This window comes from Nannobrachium achirus, assembly GCF_963921795.1.
Source record: "Nannobrachium achirus genome assembly, chromosome: 6".
NCBI classification, from domain to species: domain Eukaryota; kingdom Metazoa; phylum Chordata; class Actinopteri; order Myctophiformes; family Myctophidae; genus Nannobrachium; species Nannobrachium achirus.
In genome coordinates this window covers 55,334,270-55,361,252 of record NC_137815.1, presented here as the reverse complement: position 1 = coordinate 55,361,252, position 26,983 = coordinate 55,334,270, and the positions used below count along the sequence as shown (strand labels likewise).

General features: G+C 44.0%; 1 protein-coding gene across 1 annotated transcript in view; it reads left to right on the top strand.

Annotated features, from left to right (window-relative positions):
• Nucleotides 1-26,983, top strand: part of magi3b (membrane associated guanylate kinase, WW and PDZ domain containing 3b) — a gene marked incomplete at both ends in the record, with an annotated part of 266,704 nt that continues 239,721 nt past the window's right edge. The window contains one exon of the mRNA XM_080728681.1: nucleotides 1-307. Coding sequence (XP_080584807.1) covers nucleotides 1-307 — 307 coding nt within the window. The remainder of the gene's footprint in view (nucleotides 308-26,983) is intronic.

Genomic DNA, 26,983 nt, shown 5'->3' with positions numbered 1-26,983 from the left:
ATGTCCAGGACACTGAAAAAGAAGAAGCACTGGTCCGGCAAAGTGGTGGAGTGCGCCGTGTCGTGGGGGAGCGTCGGGGACTTCGGCTCCGTGGTGGAGATCCTGGGAGGAGCCGAGGATGGAGAGTTCCCCTACCTGGGCCAGATGAAGCTGGACGTGCTGGTGTGTCACGTGGGGAAGCTGCCCTACTACGGAGACGTGCTGCTGGAGGTGAACGGGACGCCCGTCAGTGGACTTACCAACCGAGACACCCTGGCTGTCATCCGCCACTTCAGGGAGCCAGTTCGTCTGAAGACGGTCAAACCAGGTGCGTTTCCCCCGGCCGTACCTGTCAGGCTGTCATCACACCTGTGTCTTGACTCCTGAGGCTACATGAGCTCACCCATCCATTCCCTCAGAGGCTATGGCAGTGGTTCTCAAAGTTGTTTCATATCAAGGACCCCAGTTGAAAAGATATGCCAGGGACCCCCATTTAAGAGAAGATTCGTACGGCTCTATTCAAAATCATTTTAATTTCAAGGACCCCCAGTTTGACATAGATTAGGCTACGGACCCCCATTTAATGGCATTTCTATCTCTGAGACCTCAATTTACAGTATATTGTAAAATCAATGTTAATTTGACTGAGTGTACAAAACGGGTCCATTTGGTTCCATTTGTACTCTCTCTGAGTTACAGAGGTCCAAGGGTCCATTTGGTTCATACTATAACTATCTATCATTTAGCTGGGGACCCCAGAACTTCCTTGAGGACCCCTGGGGGTCCCCGTACCCCACTTTGAGAACCACTGCCTTAGGCTACCTGAGCTCACCCATCCCTCATAGGTTACGGTATTGCCAAAGCATCCACTGACTGTCCACTCTCACTAGCCACAAGCCACCCGCCTGATAATGTGGCTTTTAGAGGGTGTCAAACGTGATAATGGTAATAATGACACATGTATAGGCTAGCTTAACTATATTGGACTAAGTGCACTCACATCCAAGAAATTACCTAATTGCCACTAAATGGCTACACAGTGTCTTAAGAAACTGGTTTGGTTATCTGTGTTGTCCCATCATTTAATTTTCTCCAAGAATGCTGCCTCTAAAATTCACACATTCTACAATTACAATGAAGAGCTTGGTGATGCAAGCAAGCTATACACGCTTTTAGTTTGTATATTGTTAAGGTCTTTAAATGATATCATGTTGCATGTACAGAGATGTAGTCGGTGATGCAGAATGCCCTCGGGCAGACTGCAGGCTCAATGCTTTGGGCAAAGGGTGACTGATGCTACAGTAAGTGAGGGTCAGTTGACTGTTAGTAGGCAAGGGTGATGATGGGTTTAGCTATTGTTACTTGGCTATGCTGATTTACGGTGCACTGTAGCCGGAATGGCTAAACAACAACTGAGGCTGTTCAGAAGGTTACATCAGCTTCAGCAGCTGAGTCCCAGGGCCCGAGGCAAGCAGCCCTGAAGATCAGCTGTGTCTGCGCTGTGTGTGCATGCGTGGGTGGTATGTTTTTTAGACATACACTGCAAAATCAAATGAGTTTTAATTTTACCTGTAAAAAATGTTGGTGTTGAATTTTATATGACCCAACAAAAATGTGTAAATAATTTAATTCCAGTTTGCGGATACTGTAGTTTTTCTTGTCCAAACACATTCTCAAGAATAGTGTGGACAAAAGCTCCTAGGTGCACACCTGCATCAGTGAATTTGGTTTTTGTATGTGTTTTGATGAAAGTGTGTGTGTGTGTGTGTGGGGGGGGTTCGGGGACTGGAAGGGGGGGGGGACTGGAAGTGGGGGAGGGTCCACTTTTCAACGTATTCACCTGTATTTGAGAGTCCTTTGCACTGTGTGTGTGTGTGTGTGTGTGTGTGTGTGTGTGTGTGTGTGTGTGTGTGTGTGTGTGTGTGTGTGTGTTCTTGTGAATTTCATTACTCTGTATGCCCCAGAGCTCCTAACACCACGGTCTCTGCCCCACTAACCAAGGATGATTAATAAAGGGCATGTGAGAGAGGGGGGGGGGGGGAGAGAGAGAGAAGAGAGAGAGAGAGAGAGAGAGAGAGAGAGAGAGAGAGAGCAGCTCTGCCTTTGGCTCTAGGCTCGACACCCACGCCAAGCATTTCTTGCTCTTTAAAGCTCAGTGGCAAACGCTGACAGTTCGCTTCATCACTTCCTGCTTCACTGTCCTCCTCATCATCACCAAACAACAGCACTAAACTGACTGTCTGCATTCAAATGAGAGGTTGCTAGTAGGGTGGCAATACATTTGATGATCTTGTGGCCTTATAGAGGTACAACCTCACACATCACCCTCTGGCTCTGGCATCAACATATTGTACTGTAGTGTGCACATGGGGATGTTATGGAATGCTTATTAGTGTGTGTGTGTGTGTGTGTGTGTGTGTGTGTGTGTGTGTGTGTGTGTGTGTGTGTGTGTGTGTGTGTGTGTGTGTGTGTGTGTGTGTGTGTGTGTGTGTGTGTGTGTGTGTGTGTGTGTGATAAATGCACATGTTCTATATATTATGTGGAATATGTGCACGCTTTTGCATAGTATGTGCATGTTGTATGTGCATGAGTTTCTGAACGTGTCTGACTGTGTAAATTCCCACATGGTTGCCTCATGTTTAATTCACACCTTTTGCATAATTGAGACAGCGAGCGTTTCTTTTTTTCTCTCCACGCTGATGGAGAGAGGCAGGCCAGCCTGGAGGATCAGCGGTTAGCAGGAATCCGTAATGGCACAACGGCAGCCAGCGGTAGAGGAGGGGAATGCTTGATTTATAGTTCGCTGCACGCCGAAATTAGCAGATCTATTAGTGCACAACCCGGCATGTTGTGAGCTTGTAGATTTGTTGTTTACAGCAAGCGACACTGGCACAAAATGTATAACTCAGGCTGGAGGAGGATCTAGTAGAAGAGTTTGTGGTGCGAGCTCTGGCTGCATCATCTACTGTATGTTCCACACTGCTCCTCCTCCATAACATCATGTCTCAACTCAAGCTCTGTCTTGCTCCTCTTCTGTCGGTGGTGGTGGTTGGCTTCCGATGGTGCAGACAGCCTGGTACAAGCTAGAGGGAGAGAAGAGCAGAGGGAAAGAGAGTTGGGAGAGAGGCATAAGGTGAGGCAGCAAAGAGATAGACAGATAGCAAGATCGACAGAGTGAAAGCAAGCAAGAAGCAAGAGGTACAGAAGCAATGACAGAAGGAGAAGGATGAAGACAGTGAGAAAAACAGCTTATGTTGGGACTTGAGAGTCAGAGAGAGGTAGGAGAGAGATGGGAGTCCAAAAGCGTAAGAGGCAGGAAAGAGCAGAAGGGAATGGGAGACCGTGATGAAGGCAGGCTGGATTCAAGCTCGATTCAAGTCTCTATGGAGGCTATTATCCATCTCCGCCATTGATCGAAATGTGTGTGTGAACTGAAGAGCGCTCCATGCTGCACTGCCACAACTATTCCATGACTGCTGCTGCTACAGTGCATCATCTGTTCCCCGGGGACCGCCAGCAGGCAGCTGTTCACATTCATACGTGCTCACATGTAGGCCTTTACTTACTCTATCGCTCCTTTGATATAGTTCACACTGAGCCTACGGCAAGAGGAATCCATTTCTGCACCACGTGGGCATGTTCCCATTTCCTCAGGAATCTTTGATTAAGCAGGAGATGGAGGTGCCACTATTGTAAGCAATACGCTCGTGACTATTTCTGTCGCTAACTGCGTACAGCAAAACTTGTGCCAGCCAAGGATTTGAAATGCATCCCTGTTGAAAAGTTCTTGAAGACGAGAAGAGGCTGTCATCATAGAATTCTTTTCGGCAGGGTTATGTTGCTGTGGTGCCGCTTAGTTGCTGCTGTAATCAGCTTGTGATCAAAATGTGGAGCATTTTGAGAGTGATACTAGCTTACTCTGCAAAACCGATGCCAGTTTAACTGATAGTGTAAAAATGGATGGAACCCTACTACTGGTTGATTTTCACGGTGGCCCGCCAAAGCCCAAACCTTGGCGTTTGTCTTTTGTATATCGGTCTCCTCAAAAGGAGACCAACTACAGCTTCGGAAGCACCTCTTTCCATAAACAAGTGCGGCATGAACAGTCTGCACACAGTGCTCACAGACTGCTCAATCAGGAAATGTCTGAAGTGAAATTGAAACTCATGAAGAGTGAGAAAGCTGTGTCGTAGTCAATAATGTGTGCATACAGTATTCAATTGAATCTCTAAGTACACCAACATTGTTCTTTGAAGCACTTTTGTACAGGTGAAGTATTAAAAAGATTGCTTATTTCACTTTGTAACCTTGTTAAAAAAACAAGAGTTAGAAATAAAGTGTCTCATACAAAACGCAAGTTTGTCAATGCAGGGACGATGCCTTCCAAATTTATCATGTATAGGGTGGCTTCACAAACTGCACTTGTAGTGACTTGCTATCAATAGAAGATGTACTTGTACAGGGAGGCCATGGTGTTATTAAAGATCAGAAATACCAGAACAGGCAGACTCGGCTTAATCAAAACTACATTGAGCCCCCATTCCCAAGCTTAGAGCCTCCAAATATAAAATCAATCGAGATCAAAATAGACACGATGATTAATCCTGGCACTGATTGATACATTGTAATCTCTCTGAGACATGAGACTAACTTGTAGTGAGATCGACCTGGAAACCACTCAATGCAGAACCATCCTGTTCATACAAAAACAGAGATATAGCAGATCTACAAGCTCACAACGCCTCGTGCTGCGAGGTGTTGAGAGCTTGTGGAGAAATCAGCACAATCCAGGGAGTGGTGTTTACTTTACTAATGAATAACTGGTAAAACTCGGTGACATGCACAGCTTTACTACACGAAGGAAGCAACAGACTGGCATGCTGATACGCCCGTATATGGAGATCTCTGTATCTGTCAGTCCTTGTTCCTTTTATGCCAATATATGGAGATTTCTGTATTCCCCCCTTTGTGCCCATATGTTCACAGATTTGTTTGCGCCTGATGCCATGATATAATATGGTTATGGCTTAGTCATGGTGACATGAGTGTGAAGTCAGAATTCTGCCCGCTGGCCTGCTGGTCCTCCCTTAAGCCAATTTTAACCCATTCAGGCCGGGAACACATTTTAGTGTATTACAGTACATGTACAGTATGTAGCAACATATTCGTTTTTGTAGGGTAACTAAGTACATTTACTTAAAGTAGGACTTCACCACTTTTCAACCTGTCTTCATATAATAGGTCCTCACTAATGTTCATGATAAAATAGCACAATTATTTTCTACTCAGTCTGGGTCTCATAGGAGAGCTGTGGGCGAGTCAAATCCATCCACCAGTAACATCATCGATCTTTTTTTAAACAATATTTTTGAAAAATAATAATAATAATAATAAATAAATATATATATATGTCACGGTTTGTTAGAGAAACAGTACGGTCGAGAAACGGAGCACTCGTGGTGCGGCACGGGGCGGAACAAGCGGTCGCCACAACAACGTCCTCCAGTCGGAGCCGCTCGATTGTCCACGACATTGCAAGCGGCGCGAAGGCCAGCGGACGCGGCGCTCGGGGGCGAAGAGCAGGCCAGGGCCGGCCGCGCGAGTTACGAAGCCGTGGTGAATGCAATCGTTATATTTATGCCCAGGCCGTAAGGCCTGGGCAAGCTAGGCTAGGCTAGGCTAGGCTAGGCTAGTAAATAAAGAAAGAGAGTCGCAAACGAGTGACGTCAGCGCCTTCACTAGTGAATGGCTGTCGTCGCCATCTGGTGGTGATTAGTGTGTGGTGAACGACAAAACAAGTGCTCTTACAATGAACGTCCTGAGTTACCCAAACATACTGTAACATATATATATATATATATATATATATATATATATATATATATATAAAATCGCAAGAACAATGGCTTCCACTTTAACATTGTAACTTTTCAGGAATAGAAAGCCTCCAGTTTCTATTAGCTTGGATTCCCCATTGATGATGTCACTGGTGGATGGATTTGACCCATGAATAGGCATATCTTTTGTTTTGTGTATGGCGGCTAATATTAGTTGTCTTGTAGTACTACTTTATACAGCGCTCTTAAACATGCATGGTATTATTCATCATTGCTCTGCCTACTGTATATTTACAGATTTATGTGGCAATGATAGATTGTCTTTGAGACAATGCATTGTTTGTGGGTGACTGATGATCTCTTACTGATCACTTACAGAACAATAGATTGTTCGATGAGTTTGGGGAAATAATGTAAGCTTGGATAGAATGGATACTGTTATTTAAATAAAATAAAATAAACCTTAAGGGACAACGTAAAAGTATTTTTTTTAATTTTCTTTTTCCTTAATGTATTGCCGAAAGATCGGATTGGGAAGGATCGGGATCGAAATGGGAGCAAAAATATGTGATCGGGATCGAGAGCAAAAGAAACCTGATCCCTAGCACATTTTGATTGAGATGATAGGCATTTTACAGATGTTGCCTCAATTGATCTCTTCTGTATAGTAGATAATTGTCATCCGTAATCTATCTATAAATGCGACAAATCTCTGTCTGTCTGTCTGTTTGTTTGTAATCCGCGTATCTCGAGAACCGTTCGTCCCACCGGCTTCAGATTCGGCACGCGCGTTCCCCGCCGCCGCGCGGAGTGCAGTGCCGGGCCTCGACCCGACCCGACTCGCGGTTTTCCGAAACCGGCGCGAAACGTTCGGAATCTCCTTATGCGACCCGACCCGACTCGCGGTTTTCCGAAACCGGCGCGAAACGTTCGGAATCTCCTTATGCGGAGCTGATTGTTGACATCAGGCTGTTCCGGAGGAAATCGGCGCAAGCGCTGAGTCATTGTGACATCACTTCATAAAAGGCTCTGACATCACGTACGCCACATGAGTCAACAAAAAATGCCATGGTTACGTATTCTGATGTTCCTATGCATAGATCTCCAGAGAGAGATGTCCATATATGGGCATACAAGCGAAACGTTCGGAATCTCCTTATGCGGAGAGATACAGAGATATCCATATATGGCATACAACCCATAGCGAAACGTTCGGAATCTCCTTATGCGGAGAGATACAGAGATATCCATATATGGGCATACAATGCCATGGTTACGTATTCTGATGTTCCTATGCATAGATCTCCAGATACAGAGATGTCCATATATGGGCATACAAGTGAAACGTTCGGAATCTCCTTCGTCCCACCGGCTTCAGATTCGGCACGCGCGTTCCCCGCCGCCGCGCGGAGTGCAGTGCAGGGCCTCGACCCGACCCGACTCGCGGTTTTCCGAAACCGGCGCAAAACGTTCGGAATCTCCTTATGCGGAGCTGATTGTTGACATCAGGCTGTTCCGGAGGAAATCGGCGCAAGCGCTGACTCATTGTGACATCACTTCATAAAAGGCTGTGACATCACGTACGCCACATGAGTCAACACAAAATCTCTGTGAATGTGTATGTATGTATGTAATCCGCGTATCTCGAGAACCCTTCTTCCCACCGGCACGCGCGTTCTCCAGATATGGGCATAAAGTCTGACATCAGAGTTTTCCCGCAACCGGTACTGTGTGTGCAGAGATCTTCATATATGGGCATAAGTGGACAAAGACAAACAGATGGTCAAAACGGGTCCTATGACAACAGGTATATTGGGGTTTGCATTAACTCTTTTAGTGCCACCCGTTCACCACTAGAGGGTGCCCCAGGTGCCATAGAAAATCCCATAGAGATATGCTGGTATATGCAGAAGCCCTGCAGCCATGACTTGCCTGAACACTTTCCTTTGTGCATGTACAGGAAGAGGATGAAGTTAGCTTGAAGTTAGCTATTGGCTACCAAGTATTTTAGAAGCCTTATTTTCGTCAACTTAGCCATGATTAAACCTTGCACACCTCATGCATGGGAAAAAAACAGAGAAGAATGAGCTCTAAAAAATCCAATGCAATCCTGGATTGCATTGGAGTGGATTTGTGCAGTTTGTTCACAGCTTTCAAACAAAAAAATCCGATTGGAAATCCGTTCAGGCATTCTTGAGATAATCGCCATTATGTTTTACATGTTATGTAAACAAACATGGCTGCCCTGTATGTTAGATGGGGTTGTATGGGGGTGGAACATGCAAAATCGCGATTGAAATCATGTTCACTAGATTTGATGGGGTCCAAAAAAAAAAAAAAATTAAATTATTTTTCAAAAAAAAAATTTTTTTTTTTTTTTTTTTTTTTCAAAAACCGAATTTATTCGGTTTTGGCATATGTAATACGTTTTAAAAAACCGAACTTTTTCGGTTTTGGCACTGGATGAGTTAAAGGGTGGGGCATTCATGGGGTTTGCATTAAAGGGTGGGGCATTCATTCTCTATTTCAAATTCGGCACGTGCGTTCCCCACCGCAGCAGGTAGTGCAGTGCTCGGCCTCAACCCGACCCGACCCACGATTGTTTGAAAAAGCGACAGAAATCTCATATATGGGCATAAAATGGACGCAGATAAACAGATATCTCCATATGCCTCGACCCGACCCGACTCGCGGTTTTCCGAAACCGGCGCGAAACGTTCGGAATCTCCTTATGCGGAGCTGATTGTTGACATCAGGCTGTTCCGGAGGAAATCGGCGCAAGCGCTGAGTCATTGTGACATCACTTCATAAAAGGCTCTGACATCACGTACGCCACATGAGTCAACAAAAAATGCCATGGTTACGTATTCTGATGTTCCTATGCATAGATCTCCAGAGAGAGATGTCCATATATGGGCATACAAGCGAAACGTTCGGAATCTCCTTATGCGGAGAGATACAGAGATATCCATATATGGCATACAACCCATAGCGAAACGTTCGGAATCTCCTTATGCGGAGAGATACAGAGATATCCATATATGGGCATACAATGCCATGGTTACGTATTCTGATGTTCCTATGCATAGATCTCCAGATACAGAGATGTCCATATATGGGCATACAAGTGAAACGTTCGGAATCTCCTTCGTCCCACCGGCTTCAGATTCGGCACGCGCGTTCCCCGCCGCCGCGCGGAGTGCAGTGCAGGGCCTCGACCCGACCCGACTCGCGGTTTTCCGAAACCGGCGCAAAACGTTCGGAATCTCCTTATGCGGAGCTGATTGTTGACATCAGGCTGTTCCGGAGGAAATCGGCGCAAGCGCTGACTCATTGTGACATCACTTCATAAAAGGCTGTGACATCACGTACGCCACATGAGTCAACACAAAATCTCTGTGAATGTGTATGTATGTATGTAATCCGCGTATCTCGAGAACCCTTCTTCCCACCGGCACGCGCGTTCTCCAGATATGGGCATAAAGTCTGACATCAGAGTTTTCCCGCAACCGGTACTGTGTGTGCAGAGATCTTCATATATGGGCATAAGTGGACAAAGACAAACAGATGGTCAAAACGGGTCCTATGACAACAGGTATATTGGGGTTTGCATTAAAGGGTGGGGCATTCATGGGGTTTGCATTAAAGGGTGGGGCATTCATTCTCTATTTCAAATTCGGCACGTGCGTTCCCCACCGCAGCAGGTAGTGCAGTGCTCGGCCTCAACCCGACCCGACCCACGATTGTTTGAAAAAGCGACAGAAATCTCATATATGGGCATAAAATGGACGCAGATAAACAGATATCTCCATATGCCTCGACCCGACCCGACTCGCGGTTTTCCGAAACCGGCGCGAAACGTTCGGAATCTCCTTATGCGGAGCTGATTGTTGACATCAGGCTGTTCCGGAGGAAATCGGCGCAAGCGCTGAGTCATTGTGACATCACTTCATAAAAGGCTCTGACATCACGTACGCCACATGAGTCAACACAAAATCTCTGTGAATGTGTATGTATGTATGTAATCTGCGTATCTCGAGAACCCTTCTTCCCACCGGCACGCGCGTTCTCCAGATATGGGCATAAAGTCTGACATCAGAGTTTTCCGCAACCGGTACTGTGTGTGCAGAGATCTTCATATATGGGCATAAGTGGACAAAGACAAACAGATGGTCAAAACGGGTCCTATGACAACAGGTATATTGGGGTTTGCATTAAAGGGTGGGGCATTCATGGGGTTTGCATTAAAGGGTGGGGCATTCATTCCCTATTTCAAATTCGGCACGTGCGTTCCCCACCGCAGCAGGTAGTGCAGTGCTCGGCCTCAACCCGACCCGACCCACGATTGTTTGAAAAAGCGACAGAAATCTCATATATGGGCATAAAATGGACGCAGATAAACAGATATCTCCATATATGGCATATATGGGCATACAATGGATGCAGAATCACAAAGATCTCCATATACGGGCATAAAAGGGACACAGACAGACAGATACAGAGATCTCCATATATGGGCATAAAATGGATGCAGATAGACAGATATCTCCATATATGGGCATATATGGGCATAAAATGGACCCAGAACTATAACTGCAGTGATCTCCATATATGGACATAAAATGGACACCGACAGACAGATACAGATATCTCCATATATGGGCAAAAATGGACACAGGCAGACAAATGGTCAAAACGGGTCCTATGAAAACAGGTATAATGGGGTTTGCATTAAAGGGCGGGGCATTCATTCCCTATTTACATTGTTCCGAGTAGGCCAGGTCGCCGACTAGACGCTGGGCCGCCCAAAGGGCGGCCCAGCTTCTAGTGATTATAATAACGCAAGCCCAAGTATAGTTTAAATGACAATACATAGTTTAGTTTTTGTTATGAATTCTGCAGAGTTGAGTAATCCAATGGGTTATGCAATTGCCTGCAATTTTAAGGCGTTAATAAGCAATCTGCAGCAGGCTTTCACATCGAAAGTTCCCTTGTTCTGTTCAACATGTCAGCACATTTCACATTACCTGCAGATCAGGCCAATAGTGATGTGTGCGGTGAAGCCATTCTTTAAGCACCCTGAATCAGACAGTAACAGTGAGCGTGGGTTAATCACATTAATGCACCTCTCACATCAGGACGTGCCTCTCAATGGAGCCATCCTCTTGACAGGCCATGCTTTTCCATTGGACAGAGATCTTCAGCCGACTGCCAGAAAATGGGGTTACGGTAGGGGGTTGAGAGCGCGATGCAGAAATAGAGGAGCCATACATATAGAGCCTGGTCAGAAAGCTTAGAGACATCTGGCTTTGTTCTCAGCTCAGAGTTGTTCTGACAATCAACTCAATTAGGCCGAAGAGGGAAAGAGCCCTCAGGATTTGAAAATGGAAACAGCCGGTATCTCTGTTGATGAGTGGGAGATGGTTATGAAGGGATGATTAGGGTATGATTAGGCAATAGGCAGACTGTATAAGAACTCTCCATGATTTAGGTTTTGGACTCTGATTTTTGTCTTGCTGATCAGTTCGACCCTACAATGTCTGTATGTCTGTAGGGTTCATTCTCCAGGGAGAATGAATTATTCTCAGCAGGTATCAGGCCAAACCGGCCAATAGATTTGAGAAGATATCTTATGTGCAACTTTATTAATTCTTTATTCTTTATTCGGATCCCCATTAGCTTCCACTGCCGTGGTCTTCCTGGGGTCCACATAAAACATCACAACATAAACAATATTCATACAAACGACAACTGACACTTGTCAGTCTGAATATAAAAAACAATTAAAATACCAATATAAAATAATACAAGAAAATGTACAAACACATATTGATTATTCAAAGTGTGTGGTCTCTCTCATTAATATTTGTTTAATAGTTCTTTTGAATAAGTACTTAATTTTGATTTGTTTCATATTGACAGATAATGAGTTCCATTGTTGGGTGGCTCTATAAATAACAGTTCTTTTAAGTATTTCTGAATTTGGTTTTGGAACTGAAACATGTCTCTAAGTGTGGTGCTAATGGAGAGGCCAAGGGGTCACCAAATGCTGTATAGGGCTCATCCTCCAGGGAGCATGAACCTGCACTGCAAATTCAACCCAGCCAGCATTGTTTTCAGCTATCTTGTTTGGGACCAAAGTGATGAACTGACCAACTGACAGCACCATCCTCACAGCCCTGCCACTAGCGGGGCTAACAATAATCTCCCCACCACAATGTATGACAGCAGGCAGCGGTGAAATCACATTGATCCTTTCAACAACGAGGACTCCGGGCGACACAGACTTCATAGAAACGGATCTCGGCTATATATAACTATTTGAAATATACACAGTAGCTATAGTTGGACACTGTATTACTGCACATCGGTCACTGCTCTTCAAATCATCTAGAAACTGCCGATAAGGGCTATAACTTCAGTTATTTAAAATAATCATGGCTATAACTAGCCACATTACCTCCAGTAATGCAACTTAATTCATTTGTCACAGTTGCATGCCACCAGATGCCATATTCAGTGATATGCTGTGGCTGTGATATCCTTATACACATGAGAGAGCTTTTAAGATTACTTTGCTAGCAGGTGCTGATGATGCGACAGTCATTGGACCTAATCCTTTGTTACGTGTGTGTGTGTGTGTGTGTGTGTGTGTGTGTGTGTGTGTGTGTGTGTGTGTGTGTGTGTGTGTGTGTGTGTGTGTGTGTGTGTGTGTGCGTGTGCGTGCGTGCGCGCGTCTGGGCTATGAGGAGCAGAGGAAATAAGCCCCATATCACGAGCTTCCCTGTGTTTTGTCTTAAGACACATCACAGCATGTTTTTCAGTTAAGAATCTGTCATTTTAAATCAGAATAAATTAGGCTAACATCAGCAAGTGTGTTGTGTGTGCAACAATAGGGCATGATCATTAGCATCTACTGTATGTGTGTTTCTCCATGCCTCGAGTGCTCTCAACCGCTACAGCCTTTTCTCATTAATGTCACTCTCATTTATCCTGCTCTTTCAATCTGTGCATTCTCTCACTTTCTTCATTTGTCCTTGTCCTCCATCTCTTCTTTTTTGCTTGTATCTTTTTTTTTGTTTAGTTTTTTTAAGATTTGTTTTTGGGCTTTTATGCCTTTATTGATAGGACAGTAGACTGACAGGAAATGGGGGGAGAGATGGGGAGTGACACGCGGCAAAGGTCGTCCGGATCGGGAATCGAACCGGCGACGCCGCCAGGCATCCATGCCTATGTGGCAATGCCTAAGTGGTATGCACCTGGACCATTAGGCCGGCGGGCGCCCCTTTGCTTGTATCTTAAATTTAAATGTACATTGTAAACATTTAGTTAGTTGACGCTCTCATCCATTGGTATATATGATGAGTGAGGATGCAGAGGTCCAGCAGCTTGCCCAATCGAGGTTGACAGAAGTTGTGTCAGAAATACTGGCTGTTGTGGGGCCTGCCTGTGACCTTTTGATTCTAGGGTGCTCTCTGTTACCTCTGTTACCAGCACTGTTACCCAGCCAACCTTGTCTTGCTCAGTGAAAGTGAATTGCATGGCAGTCATCCAGTTGCTCTGGAGAGCGCACATGGCTGCATTCTCAGTAGCCATAAAAGGAGTACTTACAGTTAAGTCAATATTCCTCCCTGTGGAAAAGACATGTTTTCACAATATGTTTGACAGCCATAAGCCGCCTGTCTTAGAAACATACTGTAGTATGGTTATTTGTTTGTTGGTTATGTTTGGATTATTAAGCCACCACAAATTTGAATTAAATCCAGTTTGCAGAACAATTCAATGTCCCTATCTACACTTGCGAATTAATGTCATTTCCCTGCATGCAATAATAACACAATCGCATTGTGTCATTGAGTATGTAATTAAAAATTCCTATTTTTAAAGCAGATACAAATAGGCTATATAAAAGAATGGCTAACATGATAGGCAAAGCAAGAATGATTTGGCTGTAACCTTATTTCATATATACATTTCCTTTGATAACATCACAAATGAAACCCTCTCAAATGTGTAAATGGCTTGCCTACAATTCAATTGTATGTTTTACTCCTCAATAACGGCAGTATGTACATAGTATACTGTATAATTGCATACATGCTATTCATGTGCAGCGACTTATTCTATGTCCCGTTTAGCCACACATTTAACATAGGTGTGCGTTTGCCTTTTCTCCTATGAAATCAATTAACATATGGTTTGAATTCAAATCTATGAGCTGTTCTACCCTAGCATGCTCAATTACCCTACATTTCTATGCTATAAATGTATAATTCTAGCTATCTCCTTCTCTCTGTGTATCTCTATTGTCTTTTTCCTTATCATCCAACTTAATCCACACTTTTTGGGGAGTCTCAGTTGTTTCTTTTCCATAAGCGAGTGTCGACTAGTAGCATCTTCCACCTGAGCTCCGACCAAGACAGCTGCCAACCCGATAGCACCGCTGCCTCACCTCATACAAATGTATAATTCTTGCTCTCTTCTTCTCTCTGTATCTCTAGAGTATTTATCCTTATCAATCCAACATAATCTTTTGATGAATCCACACTTTTTTGGGGAGTCTCGGTTGTTTCTGTTCCGTAACCAAGTGCCGACCCATAGCGCTGCCTCACACAGAGATCTGTAGGCAAGGCCGTCTTCCCCGAACCCTACAACGGCACTACAGAGCAGCCAAACGCAAATTATTATCAGAGTATCAGAAGGCACATAGCATCTCACATAATAAGGTTGTATATGTATTGCCATGTGTACATGGGGGCGGATGTAGCAGAGCCGATGGTGGGAGTATCGGTACGGTACAACTGTAATAACAAGCCAGTGAAAAGACGCTTTCAACCCTTCTCCATGCCAATTAATCTATTCCAGAGGTGGATACTGCTCTTTTGTATCACTATTTCAATGTGTGTGTGTGTGTGAGTGTGTGTGTGTGTGTGTGTGTGTGTGTGTGTGTGTGTGTGTGTGTGTGTGTGTGTGTGTGTGTGTGTGTGTGTGTGTGTGTGTGTGTGTGTGTGTGTGTGTGTGTGTGTGTGTGTGGGGGGGTGTGGGGGGGTGTGTGTGTGTGTGTGTGTGTGTGTGTTGTGCAGTATTTCAGTAAAAAGGTGCTGTCATACAGCACGTGTCGTCTCATTAGTCTCACTATAATCAAACTAGTGCTGCTCAATGCTCATCTCTCGTTCTCCAGCATCGCCTTGGTATTGGATAATGAAAGAGTTGGCTTGCATGTCGGGTGGGTTGGGGTGGTAGGACAAAGACGATGACTGTACTTTGAAATCACTCGCTTGATGCTTCATTATATGAGGTGTGTGCGTGCATGCTGTATGTAAAAATGCAGTAGTGATTAGACGTAACCGGTTGTCAAAAACCTTGGCTCCCATGTATGGTTGGGGACGGTAACCGCCGTACCGAGGTCTACCGTGGTGTCAGTGTGCTTACCGCGGTAAAAAAAGACAAAAAAAAAAGTATATTTTTTATTGGAAAACAAGCGAGTTTTAAAACAGGGGAGAAGCGAGGACCGCATGCGCTCCATGCCGCTCTGCTCTGGGCCGTGTACCACATGTTTGGAAGCCACATACGTCACTAAGAGACAGACCTGCAAAGCCTGGGCAGGCAAGCCTCGTAGAGGAGTACAGAGCAGCGTAAACTTTCTCTGTAATCCACACGAAGGATGTTAATACATACCTTGTGTTGTGGCATATCTTTTTTTATTCATACGGATTACTGGTGGAGCGCGGGCCGCGTGGACTAAAACCGAAAATGAAACTATTTTACTTTTTCCACCGCGTCGCGCGTTGTGCCCCGTCCGGCGGCGCGTCAGCGATTTTATAACCTTTTCTTTCAAGTCTTGTAACTAAAACCTGTACTGTATATAGCAGCACTCAATCACTGCGAGTTGAGACGTGACGTGAGTTTACAGAATCACTGTACATGATCTGACTACCCGTCCTCTTCTGGTTTGTTCACACACAGCAGACAGCTGTTTGTGACTGAAAAGCCCAAGTAGCTAGCCTACGTTACTATGGTAACCCGACAGTGCAGATCTAAAAGCTCAGAACGCGTCGCGGATGCGATGTGTTGTGAGCTTGTAGATCTGCTCCTTTCAAAGCCAGACCCGCTGTGCTGTACGGAGAAGTATAACTCGGGAAGTCAGGCTGTGGAGAGGCGACTTTTGGGAAGATGATTGCAATATTTTGGCTTATCGCCGAACCTTAATTAATAGATAAGGGGGTACGGTAATTACCGCAGTACCGGCGGTAAATGGGAAGACGGTAATCGCGGTAACAAAATGTCGATACCGCCCCAGGCCTACTCCCATGCAACACGTGCTCACTCAATAGTTGCTACAAACGTGTCACCTAAATGCCTACTCTAGGAGACTTAGAAAATAGTTTTAAAAGGCTCAAGTCTGGCACCACATCTACCATATACTGTAAAACTTTGAAAAGACTCATGATCACAGAGTGTCTTCCTTGCTCAAAGAGAAATGTGTCACAAGATAGATTGTGAACGATTTGTATTAGGATCTTTGTTACAGTTCGTTTAAACTCATTGAACATACTAAGTGAAATTCAATGATTTGCCTGAAATCATAAACCGCTTTGTTATCTTAGTAATGCATCTGGTCAGATCTTGTGGGATATTACAGTCCTCCAATATCCTGGGTATCGGGAGTGGCAGACATATACAGTAGGCCATGATGTCAACATTTAATGGGGAGAGGGAGAAAGAGAGAGAGAAAATTAGGAATACAGAGAGTGAGGGATACAGCGGGATGAAAAGGTCCTGTCAGGACTAGCAAACAACATAATCTCTCAAACTCAAATCATGAGCTATATGGAAGAAGCCCATTACGGGAAGTTGCATTGTCAACATTAAGGGACCGTAGTAATCTCTCTAATTCCATATTTACATTTTTACCATTCAAGATATAAAGGGGTGCGTGCGTGCGTGCTGTGCGTGTGTGTGTGTGTGTGTGTGTGCGCTTGTGCCTGCGTGCGTTGTTTTGCTCAATAACATGGCAATATTCTTACAGGTAGTCCGAGTCAGAGTAAGGGGGCGTTCTCACCCAAAGTCCGCTTAGAAGGTCCGGATCAGGGACCAAATGTTTACATTGTTGCATTTTGAATTTGGTCCGGTTAGCGTCCACACGGGACTTTTGTTAAAAGAACCAAATATGTAAACAACTGACACGTGGTCATACAGTCGGCTGTTGATCTATTGACAGAATAGGCTATTCCTATGGAAAATTACTTCACTGCCTATTCCAATTAATTTTGTGTTATTAATCACAGCCGCTTCCTATATATATTTTTTTAAAGAAGCGTAACTCACGCATTTCAGGCAGTAATTAGCGATGGATGGGTGGAGGAATCTCTCTCTCTCTCTCTCTCTCTCTCTCTCTCTCTCTCTCTCTCTCTCTCTCTCTCTCAAAAAACATAGCCTGTATAAAGCCTTCTCCTTGATTCATTTAACAATAAATAGCGCAAGAACGCGTGAACATAATAAGCATCACCGTTTCCACATCAAATCTCTGTCTGTCTCTTTCTTTCTTTACAAGCAAGTGAAGCAACGGGTCCATAATGATATTTCCTATCCTTATCAGGTTGGAAATGTGAAGCTAAATGAATAAATAACCTAAATAAAAACAATAAAATAATGTATAATCCCAAATGTTGAATCGCGTGTGAGCCATAACTTTATATGCGGTGGCGCATGCTTAAAAAGAACATATTAATGTAACGGGATGCTAATTGCAGATCTGTTCTTTTTAACCACATGATTCATTTAGCCATGAAACATAACAGCCGTGCATCGGACACTCGGACAGTGTTGTAAGCTTTTAAATCCGTTATTTTTGTGCACCGCACCCGATGACATGGACATACTGCCGTCCCAGCAACAACGTGAAGAGTTTGACTCGTGCACGCCTGTCCTCAGGGAACAGCGAGAGAGCGAAAAGAGAGCGAAAATCCTAATGCTTCGAAAGAAAAGCCAAGTTTGACTTTATTCTGTGTTGTGGTCGTTTGGATGGAGGTTGTGCGCGCAGCGCGCCCGCCGCGCCGCCTCCTCCTCCTATGTTATACACAAGATGGTGACCTTACTTTTATTTGTGACTGTATTTGTGTCAAAACAAACAATGATCACCGTGTTCGGAGAGCGACCCCTGGAGTCACCGCACACGATGGGTCACCAGTTTCCATGTAGGCCTAGCTAACAAGTCACCGCAGCGCCTGCTCACAGGGAGAGGAGATGATACAATTATTAACGTGTAGCCTACTGCAGGTCATGAAGATATATCAGCGGTCGCCGGTCGGGTCATATCAATAATGATTCCTGTAAGAAATTCATGCTTTTAGAACTAATTATTAATCCAGCTTCACAACTGCAATTAACAAAGATTGATGAGTGTAGTCTCTTGTAGCCGAAGTTACAATTGCTTCACGAGTAGTCGTTTATTATTTTTTCCATATTGTTTTTCAATGAACAACACACAATGCAGAATGTAGTAGGCTGATCAGACATAAGTTTGGTCCTCTATAAAGTCCGGCTCCGTTCACACCAGCAGAGGACCGGACCATGGTCCGTTTGGAAGGGGACCGAGTCCTGCCTTTTCAAGAGGACCATGGTCCAGACCAAACAAAGGGACCATGGTCCCTTTGCACGTTCACACCAGCGGACCAAAGGAGAAAGAGGACCATGGTCCCTTTTAAGCGGATCAAATAACCCTGGTGTGAACGCCCCCTTAGAGTCATACTCACTCACAGAGACTTGTGAAATCTATAGATAGATTTTGATTTAGGGTTAACCATTATGCTGGATACAGAATAGTCTATTCAGAATATGGTTTACATAAACAAGGCCAATAACAATTCAATACACACTTAAACTTGTACTGAATATATAGGCAGAACATACAATGGCAGTGTCGGTTACAGCTCATCATAAGAACACAGAAAGGTGTCAAATTAAGATCAGTAAATCAATCGTGTTTGGAACACCCTCAGAAATGTCAGATAGGATTGTGTCAGAATTTTTCTCTGTCGACATCAGGTTAGCATTGTGAACAGCCCTTTATTACCTATGATGACTGACTGAATCTTGAGTGTCAGCTCAGTCGGGACAACTACAAGACTTCCACAGTATGGTTGACATGTAAGGACATTGATATTATTGCATTCTGTACAGTGAACAGTAGGCAGTAGGTACTCAACAGTTTGCGAATGCAGTGCACTGTGCAGTAGACACTATTTTTGAATATAGACTATTAACTTGTTTTTCTTCAAAACACATTTCGGTGCACCTCCTGTCCTAGGGAATAGTATAAATCCATCAAAAGTCACGTTACTGTTGCAGCCTGGTTGCCAGAGAAACCCACTGATTCTGTACTTTGAATGTCAATGTTTCTGAACTGGAAAGTGGAAATAAGTTCATATTCAAGTAGTATTCACATTTGAAATAGGTTAGAAGTAGAACTGATTCCCACCCTATCTGCAAGCAACTGAAATATCGGCATGCTCGCCCCGGACACTCCCTGCCATAACGGCTCACCTCACTCTGCCACACCACGGCCTTGGTGTGTGTGTGTGTGTGTGTGTGTGTGTGTGTGTGTGTGTGTGTGTGTGTGTGTGTGTGTGTGTGTGTGTGTGTGTGTGTGTGTGTGTGTGTGTGTGTGTGTGTGTGTGTGTGTGTGTGTGTGTGTGTGTGTGCTGTATTGCTCAATAATATTCTTAGTCAGAAACCTATGCTATGTATTGGATGCATTGTAAACTTAAGATTCGTAGCTTAAAATTGAGTGGTCTTGAGTTAAATGTAATTTATTTCCCTGGATGTTTTGCAGTGGTAAAATTGGTTCAATTTGACATACCGTTGTGGCACTGTCTATTTAACCATTTACGAATAGAAAAATAGCTAAACAACAGTTGCCTGCTGAAGCAACTGTACTAAAGTTAATTCATAAACTTGACATTTTTATTTGTTTTTTGTTTTTATACATTTTATATTTTCTGCTCAAACATTTGCAAAATAAGGTGTTTTTCTGTAACTTTGTAATCTATGCTGCAGACAGAATAAATCAGAAAGCTGGGTGCAGTTGAAAGCCTGCATCTGTTTTTCTGCCCTCATTACCGGTTCTTGCTTCCGCTTTCTTTTTTCCCGCTCTCTTCTTCTTTTGGGTTTTCTTAGCTCTTACCCACCGATCACTGTGCTCTTAAGCTTTCTGCCCTATTTTCCTACTCATGATCATACATCACGCACAAGTCAACTATGATCTATTTATTCTATTCATACTTAGCGCCTCTCCCTCCTCTTTATCAGTCAACTGTCACTTCTTATTTATTGTCCAGCAGCGCCTATATATTGTATACCAAGCATCACACTTGACATTACATTATACTGAATTGGGCCAATCTGCAACGACTTGGCATGCTTGTAAATGAAAAAAAAAAAAAGATTAGAAGGGACCGAGGTGTTGAGAGTCTGACTCTTCAGTCTGAGAGGGTTCGCTAATTCACACCAGCTGCACAGCGCCTATACACTGACCTGGCCCTGTCACAAGGGACCTTATCTTCTCGCCACAGCAATCGACACGCGCCTCTGGAGCTGCAAACACTGACTCCAAACCCTCCCACGATTGAGCAGCACCCACTTCCATTTACCCCAGGCTTGGCCAGCATGCTACTTCTTTCATGCGCCCCAGGTAATTGGTGTTTACATTCTGTATGAAACTGATTCGCCTAAATTAACCAAATGAACACTGAGGTCCCTTATTCTGGGCATGTCATAATAGTTTTTTATTTATTTTACTAAAACGGTTGACCATTCACCTGGCAACAAATAGCAGATGTTGATGATCGAAGCTTATAGATTAACTACTAGATGTTCAGTCGGTCTTTACATCTCGTTTTGAGCAAACGTTGACGTGAAAGGAAGTATATTGGGTTTAAGTGGTTCAGGATGTTGATGGACAGACATAAACGCAGGAGGCCATAAAGAGCTGGAGGGCTGCTGTCTGTCAGCTGCTGTCTGGCTGACAACAGCTCATCATGGTGTGGATATTGTGGTGCAGTAATGGCAAAGATGGACGAGTTGTTCCTTGAGGGGGGTTCTAGGGGGTCCCCAGCTAAATGTGTTAATATAGCATCATGACAGGTTGGTAGATCTAATTTCTTTTGAAAAATATAAATTAATAATAATTGGAACTAGAAAAATGTGTTCCTCTGAGCACAGGTCTCTGCCAGGCCTGGTAGTAGAAGTCAATCTTAGCCAATCAGAAAAATCGACAGGTCTGTCTTGACATGACTATAGAGATAATGTGTACCGATTTGCGCAATGTTGGACAAAATCTGTAGGAAGGATTATGTGTGTTTTGTAAAGAATTGGCCTTCTGGTGGCGCTATAACTGGCCAATGTGAAAAAGTTCAAGCATAGTTTTTGCTCTGGCCTCCAGGGAGTGTGTGTGCACAGTTTCACGTCGATCAGAGATCGAACAGCTATACACAGACGCACACACAGACACACGAAAACAACACAAATCCTCTCTTCCTGGCAGATCAGATTGGGGTCCGTAGCCAAATACATATCTATTTGGGAGTCCTTGACATGTTTGAGATCCACTGACATAGATAGACAGTGCTGCAGCAAGGGAGGAGTGCGGAGCAGATAAGATTGTGCGACACTGCGAGCATTGATTATTTAGCTACTCAGTCAATACTACCTAATTTTCAATAGCAATGAGCATTGTTTGAAACCCACATAAATGCTTATTAATAGCAGGGTTTAACCTTTTATTCCCTCCTGCACGATAAAATCCTCATTGTTCATTTGTCAATTTGTATCTCTGAGAGTGCACATATTGTACAACCAAATGGACCTGTAAGTCAAACACTTAAACCCTATTTACTTAATTGAAAGAGGTCCCACAGGGGATCTGTACCCCCCTCCTTTTTTTCTTCTAAAACCTCAAATCTCTTATATATATATATAGTCAACCTTCAAGCTCACAATGTGTCTCAACGGAATGCATTGTGAGCTAGTAGATCAGCTATTTTCACAGAAGGTTTGCCTATTTTAGCCAAATATTCGTCTATTATGACATGCCCAGAATAGGGTTCCACTCAGGATTTTACAGTGTTGGTGGTGCAAAGCCTGGCAGCCAAGCCCTTTTACCTCCATGCATCCACTTGCCAACTCTTGTATTTTTTATGATTCCTGCACCAGGTGATTCTGTGCCAGGTAAGCTGGCAGTAGGGAGCTGGCTAGCTTTGTAGAATCGTTATAGTGGCCGAGCCTGTGCGGCACTTTAGATCCGTCCGTCCGTCCGTCCGCCCGTCCGTCCGTCTGCCTGCCGTTGGCTGCAGATGTGCGGCTGAATGCCAATGAGACATCAGAGGTTGAGGTGGGAGGGAGGCTGGCTCAGAGTGGCTGGCTCAGAGCCCTGTTCCAGGAGAGTAGTGGGCATGGGTATGTATGCTTCAGGCGAAACCCTTTGTGTCTCTCCACGTCTCTGGGGTTATCGCATCTCTCCCCTAGGCACTGCTCCTCACTATGTCTCTGTCAAGAACCAGATAATCTGGGATTGTTCTCTTTGTCTCTCTCTCTCTCTCTTTCTCCCACTCCATCTCTCTGTGTCTATTTGTCTGCCTGTCTGTCCCTCCCCCTCTCTCTCGCTCTTTCGCTCACTTCCTCCGTTTGGCTCTCCTCTCCTCTCCTCTCCTCTCCTCTCCTCCTGAGGTTCTACTCAGTGGGATTACCTAGAGAAAATGTAAAGCCATGTCCTCCTGACAGGACGCGCGTGTTTAACAGGTTATGTAATTTGAAATAATCCCTACGGGATTCCCATTGCGCTACATGCCCCACAGTGCCCCAGCCTACACAGTAAACCCCAGAGTGTTAATTTAAATCTGAGAGGGAAAATAATCAAAATATGTGCTCTTATTGGTCTATTTTACACTCAGAGTTTAAAGATTAACTGTGTGTGTGTGTGTGTGTGTGTGTGTGTGTGTGTGTGTGTGTGTGTGTGTGTGTGTGTGTGTTTGTCCACTCCCTGGAATCTACACTAAACCATTGGTGACACATAGATAGATAGATACCTTTATTATCCCAAGGGGGAAATTCAGTAATGTCATAGCCTAATGTCATAGAAATTCACATGTCATAGCCTGACAGGAATTGTGAATATTCTGTCAATTTCTGTGTGTATACAATACCCACCAATACGCACGTACAATAACCACCTCCCAATCATGCACTCGCTGCATGCGCGCACAAACACTTGGACCCTCACACTGTCGATCCTCCAGAGTTATACCACGTCTGAGCAGCTCTGACAGCAACTAATCATCCTTTACATCTCCAGACAACAAGGTTCTTGTCAATGTCAAGCCACAACAACCGACTGAAACAGTTCAGAGGAGATTGGTTTCAAATCCACCAGCCGAGAGTGAAAACTCTTGCTATAGATGGTTCACATGTCTGGTATGGAATGAAACACCTGCTCGACCCGACGCAGCTCTATGGTAAACGGTGAGAGCATAAACGGATGATGAGAGTTGACATCCACCCTGCGAGCCAGTCACCTCTGAATGATCTAACGACACATTATCAGCTGTGTGCTGATTGCAGTGGTGGCGGAGGGGGGATGGGGGGGGGGGGGCTTTAATCAGAGGCATCACATTAATGCTATTCCTTACAAACATAATAAATGTAACGACACAAGAGAATTAATCACATCTGTTTAACAAGGCTACGGTATCTCGTTCTCTATCTCTCTCTCTGTCGATCAGGAACGACAACTCGCTGTGCGAGGCCGACTGTAAACTGATTAGACAGAGATGGATGACTGAAGGGTCTGCAATCTGCATCCATCCATCCATCCATCCATTTATCCATCCATTTATCCATCTCCACTGTTAGCTTCAACTGTGCAATGAAGAGGACCATGTTCACACAGCGAATGATTCAAATTATACACCTTTCTGTGTGTGTGTGTGTGTGTGTGTGTGTGTGTGTGTGTGTGTGTGTGTGTGTGTGTGTGTGTGTGTGTGTGTGTGTGTGTGTGTGTGTGTGTGTGTGTGTGTGTGTGTGTGTGTGTGTGTGTGTGTGTGCGCGCGTGCGTGACATGTCTGCGTTAGGGCTGTCAACAAATATTCCAAATTTGAAAATAAATCTATATGTCCGTTTGGAAATACTTTGTATTTTCTTTTGGTCAGTACATGGTTTGATTATCTTTTCCCGTTTCATGTTGAGGAAAATATTGTTCCATGTTTATCACAGCATAGCTGAGCTCACTCACTTGAATGTCCATGTCCATAGGCCGCAAACGTAAAACTCTTCTCTCTCATTGTATTATTTGTACAATAGATATTTTTAGAAGGAATATTCAAATGTTATTTGCTCAATTTTGACAGCCCTAATGCGTGTGTATGAACCTAACCTGCATGTCTGCATTATAGTGTGTATTGTGTGTACAATGTTCCACATAGTCAGTTAACCACCCACCATTATACAGGGACCAGCTCTTCCCCAATTTAATATGCTTCTCCTGTCATGGGTTATCAAATTGTCGTTTTCCTTTGGAAATTTCAATAGACGATCACCTGACTCTGCCTGATTTCCAACGTCCCTTTTCACCTCACAGCTTGTTTATTTTTGTCAGGGAGATCAAGTTTTCCTGACTGTTCTTTGCATGCTACTAGCAATGTGGCATACAGTATAGGCAATGGTATCAACCTACTTCAAAGTACAAAAGTAAGGGCCTGACCTAAAAAAAAAAAAGAAAAAAAAAAAAGAAAAAAAAAATATATATATATATATATATATATATATATATATGTTGCTACATACTTTACATGTACTGTACTACACAAAAATGTGTTCCCAGCCTGAGGGGTAAAAGCACAAAAATGTGTTCCCATCCGTAATGGGTACCATCCATTTGTGAGAAAGTTTAAACATAGAATATGATGACCAGTTATTACAGAATAGCATGGGAGGAGCTTCTTATTATGACCTTCTGTTACGTTTCAATACTTGCATGAAGAATGTTTCAGACTTTAATCTTGTTAGTTATGCCAGGCTGGTTGACAGTGCAACAATAATATTTATTCAGCATGACTTGAAAGGATTGCATGTTATGGTAGCCTACTATTACTGTACCTCCTATGGCTCATCAGCTGGCAACGAAGTGTCTTCAAGTAGAAAGAAGGAGGCTCGCACACCGTCAATAGCTCCCAGGCATAAATTTATTGCAACGTTTCGACCACTAAAGGTCTTCGTCAGGCATGGCGACAAACAGGGAAATGGCATGTTAAGTACAGGCACACCAAGTGGCGAGTAGAATGTACCCAGCTGATCACAATGTAATCACAATGTTGCAAACTCAGTAACCCCGCCCCCTCACATTACCACAGTAACAGGCTGCAGTGACCAATGGCAAGCCTCTGTAAGGTAAAATATAACAAATTTTATCAGGGACTCAGGGGGTTATAAAAGGGACAAATTCTCCAAAATGCAGAGTGATAAAAATAAATAAACTGCACAGAAAAGCAAAACATTGTGTTGAGTGACTCAAGGTCTACAAAATGTCACCATTCAATAATAAAAGTACAGCATATAGCAATGTATAAATGTAAATGTAGGAAAGAACAAGAAGGGCATCAAAACAAACAATGACAAAATACACAAAATAATGCAAAATATAGTATAGAATAAAAATAAATATAAACAAAAAGTTAACCTAAGAATGGTTTAATGTCAAATTCCTCGTTAAGGCCGTGAGGGGCCATAGTGTTCAGTGAATAAATGTAAAAGGCCTCGCGTTGTAGCAGAAGTCTGTTGTGGTCACCACCACGAGGAGGTCTGTTGACCTTTTCAATACCCCAGTACCTTAGACTAGAGATACTGTGACCCATTTCTTTAAAGTGGGCAGCTACAGGGTTACGAATATCACCACACCTAATGTTGCTTCTGTGCTCACTTATTCGAGTCCGAAGAGCTCTGCTGGTTTTCCCTATGTAAGCTAATCCACAAGGACATTTAATCAGGTATACAACATAGGTTGTGGCACAGGTAATGGCTCCACGAATGGACATTATCTTGCCACTATGAGGATGAGTAAAGGAGTTGGTCTTGGTGGTGAAGCTGCACTGAGCACAATGTGAACATTTGTAATTCCCAGGAGGAATGTCTGAGAGAAACGTAGTTTTAGTAGTGTCTTCGAAGTGTCTTCCACACTTACACTGACAATACCCCAACTAATTGCGACCGTAGGTCACAGTTAACTATGAAAACCGGCACATCTTGTCCGCGTATTTGGCTATCCGCGTATCTCTGTAGGTCACGCCTGACACTGTGGTTCCCCTGACACATCAATGTGACATCACAGCTGTGATGTCAGGGGAACCACTCTTAACTCATTTCTAGCCGATCCCGAGTATACTCGTGAAAAATACTCAAGTATTTAGAGTGCCGATCCCGAGTATACTCGCGTAAAATACTGTATATAGAGTAACACCGGTTCTCCTACCCAATAGCCCGGCGGAAGGTCCTGGCACGATCGGCCTCGCCGATTCATCATCATCACGGATCCACGTGCACAAGATAGTAATCCCATAACATGGAGGCCGACAGGGAATCTCATCTTTAATGTCCATTTTCTCCAAACAACACTTTTAAAGCCAAGGATGGCATTAGATTCTCGCTACAAAAACATAATAACAAAGGCATCGATCGGCCATTTTAGAAACCGCATGGGGTGACGACCGCTCCCGTTGAATGACGTCATGACGTCAACCCGGAAGTGTTTACGCAATGGACTTCTGGCCTTCAAAATAAGACAATGGAGGCGTATGGAGCCCCGCGAGAGGCACGCTGGCAGTGGACATTTAACCCGTTCATGTCTGGAGCACTAAATGGGTTAACAGAATTGGTTTGCCGCTCTGATATCACGCTCTGGCTTCACCGTGATGTAACACTAACAGAATCCCTTTTATGCCCATATATGGAGTTCCTTGATGTCATCAATATTATGCCCATATCTAACAGGACTTCATTAGGGAATGCCTATAATATGGAGGCCACATCGGCCACATACCACACTAAAATAATCCATATACAGTATGGCCAAGACAGATGGCCAAGACAGCCCATATCTGTGTGGCTGGTTCTACAGACAG